General features: G+C 37.6%; 1 protein-coding gene across 3 annotated transcripts; it reads left to right on the forward strand.

Annotated features, from left to right (window-relative positions):
- The first annotated feature begins 835 nt into the window (after nucleotides 1–835).
- znf217 (zinc finger protein 217) lies at nucleotides 836–12,938 on the forward strand. 3 transcript variants are annotated; one of them, XM_067371949.1, is made up of 6 exons: nucleotides 838–1,074; nucleotides 5,200–6,870; nucleotides 7,275–7,397; nucleotides 7,534–8,874; nucleotides 11,006–11,126; nucleotides 11,212–12,938. In XM_067371949.1, the coding sequence occupies exons 2-5, from the start codon at nucleotides 5,559–5,561 to the stop codon at nucleotides 11,113–11,115; spliced, it is 2,886 nt and encodes a 961-aa protein (XP_067228050.1). In that variant the 5' UTR covers nucleotides 838–1,074; nucleotides 5,200–5,558; the 3' UTR covers nucleotides 11,116–11,126; nucleotides 11,212–12,938. The 3 variants fall into 3 exon arrangements, with proteins under 3 accessions (XP_067228051.1, XP_067228050.1, XP_067228049.1); XM_067371948.1 differs by having other exon boundaries at nucleotides 838–1,061; XM_067371950.1 differs by lacking the exon at nucleotides 11,006–11,126 and having other exon boundaries at nucleotides 836–1,061.
- Nucleotides 12,939–14,158: the final 1,220 nt, after the last annotated feature.

Raw genomic sequence — 14,158 nt, forward strand, 5'->3', positions numbered from 1 at the left:
TGTTTAATACATTTTTTGTTTAGTTTCATGTGTGCCAGAACAGATTGAATACAATTTTCAATAATATTTAACAACACTAGAATATCTTTTCGTACTAAAATCAACTCCTTTTCGTTGTAAACATGATTCTAGGGAATTTTTTTAAACACGTACTTCTTGAATACTATATTAAGGTTTTAGTCAACGAAAGTGATGCTGTTCTGTTAAGTGAATCAGATGAATTCAGAAAACCGTTGAGATTCACTAACAAAGAACAGTTCGTTCACTCGTTTATGGGAATCAAACTATTCTTGTTGTGATTTATATTTGATGCACTTTAAATCAACAGAATCACACTACTATATAATATGATATATATATATATATATATATATATATATATATATATATATATATATATATATATATATATACACACACGCACACACACACACACACACACACACACACACACACACACATTTATATATATGGTATATGTATGTGTACATGTACTAGTATGTATCTTTATTTCATTTTTTATCTCTATGTCTGTAAAGCGCTTTGTGGTGTTACCTTTAAAGGCGCTATATAAAATAAAGTTGTTTATTATTATTATTATTATTACTACCATAGACATCATATTACTACTACTACTATTCTGGCTGTACTTTTCTGATTCACAAGTTTTGTGAACTAGTTCAAGTGAGTCGTTTAATAGATTCGACTCAAACGAACAGTGCGTTAACGAATCGGACATCCACTGCTACCCACGGGAGCGCGCCCTTCCCCTCTCTCTCTCTCTCTCTCTCTCTCTCTCTCTCTCTCTCTCTCTCTCTCCCTCCCTCTCTCTCTCTCTCTCTCTCTCTCTCTCTCTGAACGCAACAGCTGCATAGTGAGTGATTTGCAAACATTGAAAGCAAGGCATTTCGTCCGGCTAACAATTGGCTAACTCAGCTAATCAGATTTCCAGAAAGAAAGAAAGAAAACCAGCTACCAAACTAACATCCCATAGACGTTATTAGTTACTATAGCGATTGTTGGCACACAATAAGAATACCTGACGAAGTCTGAACATAATGGTAGGTATGGAGGGTGAGTTCCTTATTTTCTATATCACTCATCGTTAGCGTGTCGTTAGCCAAATTTCTGTTATCAGCACGAGCGCAGGTTGATCTATAACTCACCAAAGTTAACGAACTAAAACAAAGGCTTTAGTTGAACACAAACACTCTGTAATGTGAAATGAAACAAGAGGATGATGAAGTTGGTTTCTTTTTTTGTAATGCAGGAACTGCATTAAGGTCTTTTGATGTTCTTCCTTAACTTGAAAGGGGAAAGAATAGACAACAACTTGACAAAAGTTTCAGCCATCCCCAAAAACAAAAGTTGTGTTTTGCTATCCGACCTGTTATGCTATTCACATAATAGCTTTTAATGCAGCCATTTCAAAACAATTTATTCTAATAGCTACAAAAAAGGAACTTTTTGTATAAGTCAAACGAGGTTGGATATATTAATGATTTTATGTTATGTTTGAATATCTATTCAGTCTTGTTTGTATTCTTTCTTCCATCAAACTATATATTATAAGTTACTTATAGCTTATACTTGACCGTATAGTAATCTCATTGTTCTGTAGTAAACACATCTTAACTGTAGTTTGGGAGGAGTGTTGTATCACATTCCTAAATGAAAAGAAAAACAGGGCATGCAGGTATATTGTCGAGGTATGTAGTAAAATTACTACTTGCAGTATCTAGAGTTGCTGATCAAGTTAGAATGATCACGTGTCAGGAAATTACAGCCACATTAAAGACACGCTTCCACACACGAGGCATTATTATTTATGTAAGCCATGATTTCGTTCATAAAGCGCGTCGTTAACATAGTTTCTATTATGTTTTTGATAAAACGATATTTTTAAACTTTGCATTATGACGTCAGTAACCGTTGTTTTAATAGGCAGCCATCGCCATATCTCCTCCCTAGTCTCACACATTTGTTCTCGACGACACACGTATATGCTTGTGTGTATATCTATGTCTATGTATACATAAACACATGCACACACACATATAATGTTATATATATATATATATAGCAGATGATATACATACATATATACAATATACATACACACACACACATATATATATATATATATATATATATATATATATATATATATATATATATATATATATATATATATATATATAATATATTATCTGCTATATATATATATATACATACATACATACATACATATAATATATACATATGCACATGCGTATTTATATACATCACACATGTATATCATTTGAGATACATTATATATATATATATATATATATATATATATATATATATATATATATATATATATATATAGAGCGCAGATGATATAACATCATACAATATACACTTTTTTTTAACTTTATTCATAATTGTTTTTGGTTGACATCAGAATAACAGTTATGAGATAATTGCTGAGCAACCACTTTTTCTTTTTTTTTTTTCTTTTTTTTAAAGAAAAACAGTATGTGAGTCTTTTAGTAAAGTATAATAACCTGTTTTTCACTTATTTGCATGAGCCAGCTGCGCCATTTATTGTTCTCTAAGACAATTGCAGTAAGTGTAACTGACACTGTGTCTTTTTAAGAACTCTTATTGATACATTTGGATGGTTTTGGGGCCAACAAACTCGCTATTCCTGCGAACAGGTTGCATGGCAAAGCCCAAACAAAAGAGTAAGACAAACACCAGCTGGTCCCTAGCTGTTTCTTCAGCATGTCAACTAACCCTGTTTTAGTCTATTATAATGACGCAAGTGTAGGTGGAGCCATTAACATTTTAATTATTGTGAATTGGTTTGGTTTTCTAGATAACTTTTGTGCATTTAGAAGTAAATGTCTTTGCTCAGGATTGGTTTGTGATTGCTATCAGAAGTATTTTGAGAAGCAAACAGTGTTGTTTGTTGAAATCAGCATGGCGAGGTCTGCCATTAGAGTATGTCTGCAGAGTGTAAAAGCATTCACAGATTGTTTTCTTTCTTTTTCACTTGCTTTTTTTTTTTAACAGTGGTTATTCGGTAGATAACTGAAGTGTTGAAGCTTCCTTTTCAGCCTTCTCTTTTTTTCATCTTCAGCCTCTGTTTCTCTTTTTCAGTGCCTAACATTAGCAAAGCCTATTTTTGTGTTGCACAGGGTTTCCCTAAAAGTGATTTGGACTAGTAGTGTGGATGTTGGGATGTAGAGATTATTGACATTTGAATTGAATAGTTTTATTTTTTAATGTTTCATATTTAAGGTATTGCTTTTATTGTAAAATAGGCCTAAGTACTTGCGCAGTTTGGCAAGTTGCCTGAAACTTGATTTAGGCTTGAATAAGGGTGTTGCATATTCATTTTGGGTGTAATTTAATATCCTAAGAGAAAGATTAATTTGGTTGCCTGTATTTATTGGCTTGTTTCAGCATGGAAGGTAGGCTAAAAGGTTGCAGAACAATGCTGTGACTCCACCTAAGGCCTCATGAGCGAGGTTTCGCAGATATTGTGAAGGACACCGCTGTAGATAGGCATACAACTCTGGCTTCCTGTTGCTTCACCGTAATTCATCTAAATAATTTCAACAGCTTTTTCCCTGTAAAAACTTTCTAAAGATTTGAAATTGTTTTTTTCCTTCAATTTGTGTAAATGCACCAATACAGAATACAGCGAATGTCGGATCTGTGAGTTTGTTTTTTACGTATACATATCTACTGAAATTATGCATTCAGTAGCACTAGATGCAACATACTTTCACTGTTCCTTTATGAAAAACATGTTGGAATGATGAATTATGTATTTTATTATCAATTATCAACTTTCTCGATATTAATTTAATCTTGTTTATTTAGTAATATAAAAAATCTATTAAATCTTGCTCCAAACTTTTGAACATGTATATGTTAAAGCAATCATAGGGGTCTATTGTCTTAAAAGATGACACTTGTACGTGAATCATAGAAAAAAAATGTAGTGTTTTTTTTTTTTTTTTTTTTTTTTTAAACTGTGAGTCATAGAAAAATATGGTAGATAATTTAAAGTTTTCCCCAAAGTTATACTGTACAAAGCCTGATTTTTAGACCGGAAAGTTTTACAGTCCTGCATTGTGATCTACTTATTTAGTTGATTTGAACAGTTGTTTCCATTTAGTCCTTTTAATTTATGTAAATAAGACAAATGACATCAAAGGACTTGAAGGTGAAATGCCAGTCGTTGACATTCAAGTTCTAAAATGGCTGCTCATTTTAAGCTGTCCTACGGTGTTGTGTGATATACTCCGCTCCATCTAAAATTATTTAAACAGCATTTTTATAATATATTTTTTATAATGTATTATTGTGCATGCAGTTTTTGTTGTCTTATCAATTGAGATTACTACATGGGGTATTTGTACACACAAAAAAAAAAAAAGATTTGTCACACTTCTGGACCACTGAAGTTGATTAAAAATGTTGAAAAACTAAATAAATGGAGACTAGTTGTAGCATATAAAACAAAAGTTATAGCATCCCTAATACAAACACATTTTTAACCTAAATTCTTGATAAAACGTGTCTATCCTTTTCATTTACATTGGGAATGGTGCACAGTCCCACTGGAGTAACTTAGTTAGCACTAAGGACTTTTCTCAAGGGCACAATTATTATAGACTAACACTGTACCCTCAACAACCCCCTAGCTGCTGGTTCATTCCCAATTCAGATACTTTGGGGTCAAAGCTACAACCGTTGGCTGTTTGCCCAGATCTTTACCCCACTAGCTTACTATTGCATTTTGCTCAGTATATGTTTCCGTAAATAATGAAACCGTATTTAAATATATTCTAAAGTAAAATAATCCTCTCATTTTGCTGTAACAACATAATGTTGAATGTATGTTTTGAGCAATGAGTTTAAATTATCACTTGCTCAGTATTTGTTCCACTTTGACAAATTGCAATGTGCTTAAACTTTTCTTTGGTCTCTAGTTTACTTAGGAAACTTAAGCGAAACATCAATCCTAGGACCCTATGTGGTTGCTAATCTTTTTAACTATCAATGTTACATCATGTTTCATGTTGAGTAACAGAACAAACCCAATTAATTTAATCATTTGTATTTGTAAGTGCAGTCCTGAGTTGATTGCATTCCACCGAAGTGGCCACACCTGACTTTCTTTTTCCTTCATTTCAGGTTTTGCCTGTCAGGACAATTCCTCTGTGTGAATCACAAGAAATCAACTGATCGAGTTTATGCCCCATTACCTGGCAGTGACTGGCAAGCCCCGACTGCTTCTCTTGTATAGGATGGATCATAGGGGTTTACAGAAACTTTTAGCATACATGCTGTTCTGAAAATCAAATTCAAAAGTACCATGGAAGTGTTAAGAGTGTTTGGTATTTTATCTCATGCATGATGTCCTTCATGAGTATTTCAAAAGAATGACGACTCTTTTCCATGTCTTGTAACATTCAACATATTGTTTCATACAAGATTTCAACTAAAACTAAATAAGAAAAAAACAAAAAATACCCTGGTAAATTCCTGCTGACATGCCTACCCACCCATTGATCCCATATGTGGAAAGTCCTGATGGACTAGGCCATGACATCCTTAGCCACAGCAGTGCAAACATGCCTGGTACTGGGTCTAGTATGACACCCCATGCCAGCTTGGTGGAAAAATCTGACACGCTGGCAGAAAGCAGCCTACCTCTAGACTGCATGTTTTGTGAAGAGACTTTCCTGCATCAGGAAGACCTGGGACCACACCTTCTATCCCAGCATCCCACAACATTCCATGCGCCTGCAGTGTTGCGCGTTGAAGCGGAATTCTTAACTCCCAGCGACCGGGCCCGTTCTAAGACCTGCCCAGCTGTGGAAAAGAATGAGGAGCTCTGTTGCGTTGTGTGCGGCCAGGCTGTCGCCGATGCGACAGAGTTGGAAACGCACATGAGGAAACACAAGGACTCTTTCACATACTGCTGCGGTCTCTGTGGACGTCGTTTCAAAGAACCGTGGTTCCTGAAGAACCACATGAGAACCCATGGTGGAAAAGCAGGGTCTAAAAACAAAAACCAGGACCTGGAGATCCCAACTACCGTCAATGATGTCATCCAAGACCAACCCCCATCACCTGTGGTCACACCGTACAAAATGTGCATGATATGTGGCTTCTTTTTCCTCAACAAAGAAGTTCTGGCTGAGCACAGTAAAGTCCACAATCGGGAACTGGAAGTGGATGAGAACGTCTCCCCTGAGAGCCAACCTTCTGAGGAGGTTCCTGTATCTCAGAAGTCGTTTTTGCAGACCTTACAGTTGCATCCTTCTGGCGCAAGAGAAGCTGAACAAAATCACCCATCTGGACGCTGGATATCACAACTTGATCCTTTCAACACCTACCAGGCCTGGCAGTTGGCCACCAGGGGCAAGATCGCAGCAGGTCCCAACTTGGCCAAGGAGCTCAACGCAGACTCCAACTCTGAGAACGAGGACTCTGGTTCTGAAAAAGAGGAACTGGGGGCCATCTGGGCTTCTGGTGGTGCAGATAAACCTGCTAGGCGAGGCCTAAGAAGTGAACTCAAGCCTACTGAGACCCCTTCCCCGTCACCTGAGCAAAAGGGTCTGATTCGTAAAGACAAGCCAACAAACTGTGAAGAGTGTGGCAAGATCTTCAGGACATACCATCAGTTGGTCCTTCATTCTAGAATCCACAAGGGCAGAGGGGGAGCAGAGAGCCCAACCACACCTGTAGACGGGAGGGCCCAAAGTGTAGGCTCGTGTAGTAGTTCATCTCTCGACCGAGCAGAGGAGTACTCCGAGGATGGCTCCGAAGAGGGAGTGCCAGTTGACGCCTTTAATCCAGGTATTATTACCCAAGTGTTTGGTATTGCATTCACATTTATTCGTTTTTAATTGCTTGGTAAAAACAACAAACTGTCATTTGTCACCTCTTCGTCCACAGAGAGCTCATAATTGGCATCATCTTGTTGAATTATGTACACCATAATTGCCAAAGAAATGTGCACTCTTTACTACAGACGAAGCTATTTCTGTCTCAAGGGTTCACACTTCACACAGGCCTATTTTTGTACTAGTGAAGAACTTAGAGCTCCCTCTGCTGGTCAAGAGAACTTGAATCTTGCATTCCTGAAGGCATTCTGTAGTATGTCTCATATGCAGCTTGCAGTTTTACATTTCTGTTATAGGACACCATGTTGTACCATTCAAGCAATATATGTTTTGCATATGTCTCTCTTTGTCCTACAGATAAAAGCGAGGATGGATCAGGTAAAATGAAGCTCAAAATTCTTGCTCCAAGAAAATGCAGTTACTGTGGCAAGACTTTCCGCTCAAATTATTACCTCAATATTCATCTCAGGACACATACTGGTTAGTAGTTGGTTGTATTGCTACTCATTTGGCTTCTGTTTGCTTGTATTTCAGGATGAAAGTAGTTTTTCTTTTAATACAGATTGTTTATTTGCCATGGTTTATTTAAATATTGATGTCTCTTTTCATTTCACAGGCGAAAAACCTTATAAATGTGAATATTGTGACTATGCCGCAGCACAGAAAACGTCTTTGAGGTACCATTTAGACAGACGCCACAAGGACAAACCTTTCACGGAAATCCCGAACATTCCTGCAACATCGTCTGCTAGAAATATCATCAAGGCCATTGAACCTCCCAAGAATGAAGATAACCAACAAACCTTAAAACCAGCCAAGCAATGGCTTGCTCCTAAACCTCTCCCTGCCAGTGTTAAACATGAATCAGGCATGAGCCAGGCCGTTATTACCAGCACAAGTCCTTTCATTCAAGTAAAGCAAGAGTATGTAAGTTCTCCTGTCGCAGCTCCTTACACCCCTGCGAGTGAGGTCAACAAAAAATACCCATTACCAGTAAACCTGAAGTTGGAGGAGAAAGAAGCTTCTGAGGCACCATTGAATCTGTCTCTCAAAGTGTCTCTTTCTGTATCTGCTACTTCAGTACCCAGAAACCGGTTACTGACCAACACATGTACCTCTTGCTCCTATGAAACCCTTTACCCTGAGGTTCTTCTTATGCATAAAAAGCTTATCCACAAGGAGAAGTTTGATGTCAAGAAGAACGGATACAGGGGACCTCAGAAACAGAAACGGTACACTGGTTGCCCCCCGGCTCTTGAGGGCAAAGACGTCACTCCTTTGCCCAACATCAACAGGAAGCATCCCCGTCGGACCAAATCCCCACTCCGGCAGCCGGAGAAACCTGGGGAGAGGGTTTCGAAACATCAACAGATGTCTAAGATTTCTCCTGCAAAAGAGCGCTGGAGAGAACAGCATCAGGATGGTCAGCGGGGCAGGGAATCGGATGCAACCAGCTCGCTATCTAGAATCTCAGAGCAGGAATCTAGCAGAAAAGTAAACGTGCCAATTGTAAACGATCGCGAGTTGTCCAAGAAGAGGCCTGGCTTGGATCATGAGATGAATCAGAGGGCAAGCGTGGGCAAAAATGGAATGGTGTGGGCCACAGATCCAGGTAGACTTTGCCTTTCAGACCGTTTCCGAAACTTGACGCAAATGGATGTCGGCGAACCCTCCAGCAAGAGACAGAAGTCCTTTGAGCCTCTTCATACTGCATCTGGACGGCTTGGAGAGGATTTCAACCGGCTCATGCCCTCCGGCAGAAATGCAAAAGCCTCATTGCAGGCGAACTCACCCTTGACTTCAGTTAAGGTGACTCCCACGCAGTCTCCAAACAGCATGCAGGCTGACTGGAATGTCATCAACCTGCTCCGCTCTTACACGCCCAACAACATGGCCTCGCTCTATCACCCTGCTGCTGCAGGTTCCAGCCACACTGTCATGGCCTCACCTGTCCCTGGTAAGTATTTACAACATGATTTTCAGGAAATGCAATAGATCTGTTTATGCTTAAGAAATGATAGCAAATATCACATTAAATAAAAACGAATTCAGCAACAGCTTTTCCAGACTTTAAGATAAGAATCAAGGTGAAGTATTGGCATAAATAGGTGAATCTCACAAAAAAAAAAATATGACGATACCAGCATTTCCCCCTAGCATTTTGAACACTGTTGTAAACGCCTCTGATTGGCTCTTGTGTTCGCGCGCTCAACAGATATGTCTTGAAAGGTATCCCTAATATATCCGCTAGGGCTGGAACAATAAATCAATGCGTCGCGATTCGAGAAATTATTCTGGATCAATTCTGAGATTTTCTGAATACATTCCGTTTCTTTAATTGATTCTGAGCTTCATTTTTAACAGCAGATGGCACTGCGTGCTTTAGAAACAGCCATTCTCTGCTTGCTTCCAATTCCTTACACACCACTTGAAAATAATCATTCATAAAGTTCGAAAAGTTTGAAGCTAATTACAAGGGTGTTTGCAATGAGCTGTTTACATTAATCTCGCTTCATAAAAGCATTCTGAGTTGCAAGTACATTTAACCACTTACATGGACTCTCTTCAGCTCTTCAGCACTCTTCTTCGTGAGCATTTAAGCGTGCCGTTAAAAACTAGCCTATAGCGCCATCTGCTGTTAAAACTAATTGCGATGCATTGATTTATTGCCTCAGCCCCTCTTCTGAAAGACAGATCCATTGATAGACGCCTGCTTTCAAACGCTCCCATGTGTAAGCTGTGGAAGCGCTCGGTGAAGAGTGTCAGAGATGTTTATTTACAACATGTTTATGAAGCGTTGATCATTGTAACCAATCACAGACAATCAGAGGTGTTTAAGAATCCGCTCAACAGCTCTTAAAATGCTAGGGGAAAATGCTGGTATCATCACATTTTCACTTGGTTCCAAAGTCAGTACTTTTGAAAACCCTTTTTTTATTTATTTATTTTTTTCCCACATCAAGATATTGAGAAGTGGCAGCTTAATTATCATAAATAGTGTCACAATACAAAAGATCCCAGTGGTTCCCACACATAGACTTTACTTGGCGGGCCGCCCACGTATAAAAACGGCCGCCCAAGTATATTCGGAGACACATTTTTGCTTTTATTATTTTTATCCTCTTATACTTTTATATCCGTGCAAGATAATGAAACCATCCGCGATCGATTAACTAATCGTTTCGTACCTTTCTACAAGCTCGCGCAACAGTGCTTCAGACTGCTTCAAAGTGATTCTCAATCAATGAAAAGCGCAGATTTATGCCAAGCGATTGCTAGTGAACTCAAGTTGATGAATTATTACAATGTCTACTTTATGGCTTTTATATAAAATGTTTTAGACAATTGTAAGATCAGCCTGCAATAGTATTGACATTTCAAAATAAGAGTAGCTGTGTATTTCAGGCTTGTTTATAATTAAAAGTCACATGCTAAGTTTTTTTCTTTTTCTTTTGGGCATTATTGGTATTTTGATTACACAATAAATTGTATTTAATTTGATTTCCATTTAATCCATAGTAAATTATTGTCTCCCCCAAAGGAAGAAAAGACTAAGAACATTATTTGACACCTATATTATTCATTTTATAAATTTTACTAGTAAAATCTGTGTCCTATTCACTGAGAGAGACACTATATGACAGCAAGGAGAACAAAGGAAAATGTGAACCATTTAAATGCTGTAATTTTGCATAATTTATACATTTAATTACATACTAACATTATATGTTATTTAATTAAAATTAACTTATATAATACATAAAAATACTGTTAAAAATCACACATTGTTTGTTTGTCACATGTAGTAGACCATTTTTGCGCCGTGGGTAATAGGAGGATTTTTCACCCGGCTACCACCGCAAGTATATTTCAAACCTGTGGGAAGCACTGGATCCTCATGTTTCAGTGTTAGTTATAGACTAGTTCAATAGATTTCAAGCCTCTGAGACAGTGCAGGCAGTACCCTTCAAGAACTATTTAAATTTTAAAGACTTCACCATGGCCTCTTAAATGGCCTTGGCAGTTGTTTAGTCAGGACGTGGTCTGGGATTATGACTGAACACTACCCCATATGCTCCTCTCTTTAGGGAGTAGGTCCTTGATCTTCCCTCATTACCCCACTAGTATGACTCAGAGGAGAATCCAAACCAGCCCTCTGAGTAATGAACGCTGTGGACCTTCAGATAAGAGCTCTTAGAACTATCCAGGGTAAATGTCTTCGGCAGACCTTGCTCTCATTTCACAGGTATTGTGTTGTGGTCCATGTAGCTAATCGCATTGTGTCTCCTCGCAGCTTTGAAATATGCAGCGAAAACCGTGATGCCGTCGCCACCGGTGGGGTCCACGGCTGGGAGGAAAGTTTAAGTGATTTGATGTTGCTCAAAATGTTCTTCAGACACTACCGCTGAAAGGTTTGATGTGCTGGAAGGATGTACTGTACAGGCCGCAAGCTCTGCAATAGCCTTGGCTGGAAGACAGAATGAACTTGGACTGCAGCCTCGAACAGTGTTGTTTTGATTCAATTTGCATTCCATTATGGCAATAGATTCATCTGCGGTGCACTTAACACAAAACCGAACGTCAGACGCACAGACGTGCATGACGGTTGACTTGTGAATCTGTTGTGGGTCGGTGGTTTACGATGGCCTAAATACTAATCAAACTGCAAGCCCAGCAAGTGCCTCCATTACTTTTTATTAAAAGCATAAATGCTTTATCTACGAGTGGACGGCACTGACCAAATAAACGAGGGGCGCTGTTTTTTTTTTTTTTTTTTTGCTTTTCTCTAATCGTGCAAGATTGTCTACATTGTTAATGTTTAACATCTCTTTTACACTTTACAGGTCAACTTTATGCTATGCAGAGAACGGGAAATCTATCATTTTCCAAAGTTTGAAATGTTTTCATTTGTACAAATTGAGCTGCTGTGTTACTGTCTCAGATCCGAGACTTCTGAAGCAATGGTGACGTACTGTGTACTGTTGTGTAGGTACATTTAAAAGAAAAAAAAAATGCAGGGACTGCATGGAACCTCTTTCACTGTGACAAAACATTCAATGGGATCCTCAGGATTGATGAGAAACATAACTGTGATATTGTGCTGCCACTGCTGAGCAGTTCTGCCAAATGTGTGGTGAGCATTTTTGTCTTTTTTTTTTTTGTGATGTTACATTTTCATACACCAGAATGTTTTTATGTTGCTTTTTTTTTTTTTTTTTTACCTAATAATCAAGTGTATTTATTTTCAGGCAAGTGTGTTGGTTTATTAGGTTGTCATTGCGTGTATGTGGAATGGTGGCTAAAGCACGTCATGGTTTCTGTTACTGTCTGCGTTCAGTATACTAACTCTTTCTCCCTGAAGATGTTTGGCCACCGAAGAGTTAACTTATTTTGTAATATTTTAGGGGCTTTCATGAGCTGAAGCAACTGCATTGTATTTCCTTGATAATAAACTTGAAGCGTTTTATTTTCTTTTTCTTTTGCTTCACTCCACAATGAGGAATTGCCCCTTATTTAGTTCTTTTTGTGAGTCATGGATCAGTTAGGCTGAGTGATGGCTGTCACTGTGTTTGATAATGAATTTTGATTGGAGTCAAAAACCAGCGCAGCCTATTCCGCAGGTTCGATCTTTTTCTGGTTTTTGTCCTCGCTCCCGCTCAGCATTTCGACTCTTTCCAACACATTGAATTGGGTTTGTGTAGGTAGTTTGGTTCAGGATGTAGTGACAGCCATGTGTAAATTTGTTTGTAGTTGTGCTAATTTTTTTTCTTTAGGGTGTACTTGTTCCCATTTTTATTTTTTCTTCTTTCTTTTGCACTTTCACTAATTTTTCTCTTTAGAGTTGTGGTAAGGTTGTCACAGGCGTGCAAAAATAACCAATAACTCCCTGTCTTGTCCATTGTTTCATGAATGATGCTGTTATTTTTGGTCTCTAACAGAATGTGTAATTTGGATTTCCAATCTTGTAACCCACCTTGTTATAAAGCCAGGTGTATTCCAGGGCTGACGCCCTTTCTAGAGGCAGAATAAAGCAGTTGTGAAAACTGTAAGAAATGTCAAATTGTCCGTTTAATTTTCATCTGAGGAATCTTAAGGTGAGTGATATCTTGAGTGTGGATGTTGTTTGTATAGATTTAAACTTATAATACTATATTATATGCTTAAAAATTTGATATACTGTACTTTTATTTGCAGGCCAACTAGTCTAGACAAGCTAGTGAATTTGTGTAGTTAGCCCTTTTATGAAGTTCAAATGAAGATTCTTATGTTCTTGTAGACATGTAGTTTGTGAAGATAATCTTAAAAATAATTTATAAAAATAGTAATAAAGTTTAGTAAATATTTAGGTCCTATTTCACTAAAAGAAAAAGTGTATCTGCATTGTTCTTATCGGTCTGTCTGTCTATCTGTATCTGCCTATCATTCTATTGTTCTGTCTATCTTTGTCTGTATCTGTTGGTCTGTTACGTCTGTCTGTGTCTGTATCTATCTGTCTGTATCTGTCTATCATTCTCTGTTTCTGTCTGCCTGAATTTTACCTTAATTATCACAAGTTTGTCCCTTTTTTTGCATACGTAAAAGCAAACTTGCACATAAACAGCCTTTTTAGCAAAGGGTTTGCCTTTTTTCTTTTTTTTCTTTTTCTTTTTAATTTAAAGTGTTTTTGACCTTTCATAACAAAGTATTCTATGGTGTATATATCCAAATGGTATACATCTTGGACCCACAATGATACTCAGACATATTTTACAAATATAATTCATGAGTCTCAATGTGTGGCCACTTTTCAACAAATCCATCTGGGGTCAAAAGTGTTTTTTTTTTTTTTTTGTTTGTTTTTTCTCAGGTCAAGAACCTTTTATTAGAAAGACAGAACGGGGACCCTGATTACATAGTGCCATGTTAATGTATTTACAATGTGATAATAGAATCATACATTTGTACATTTTGCTTAATACATTTTAATATAGGAGAGCCAATGATATTAAGAAGCTTTGAACAAATGAAGCTTTGGATAAGTTTTTTTTTTTTTTTCTTTTTTTTTTTTTTCCCCTGCAATAGTGCCAGTAATGTCACATTGTGTTTTAATGGTGCTATTATTTATGCAAAATCCCCTTTTTCCCCCATAAGATATTTTTTTCTCTGATTTTGAGGTGAAATATGTCCTGGGCTGACTTTCCCAAAAACATTGTGAGCCAAGTTGTTCGTAGGGACCATTAATGGCAATGGTTTTACGATCT

The sequence above is a fragment of the Chanodichthys erythropterus genome, chromosome 20, assembly GCF_024489055.1.
Source record: "Chanodichthys erythropterus isolate Z2021 chromosome 20, ASM2448905v1, whole genome shotgun sequence".
Lineage (NCBI taxonomy): Eukaryota > Metazoa > Chordata > Actinopteri > Cypriniformes > Xenocyprididae > Chanodichthys > Chanodichthys erythropterus.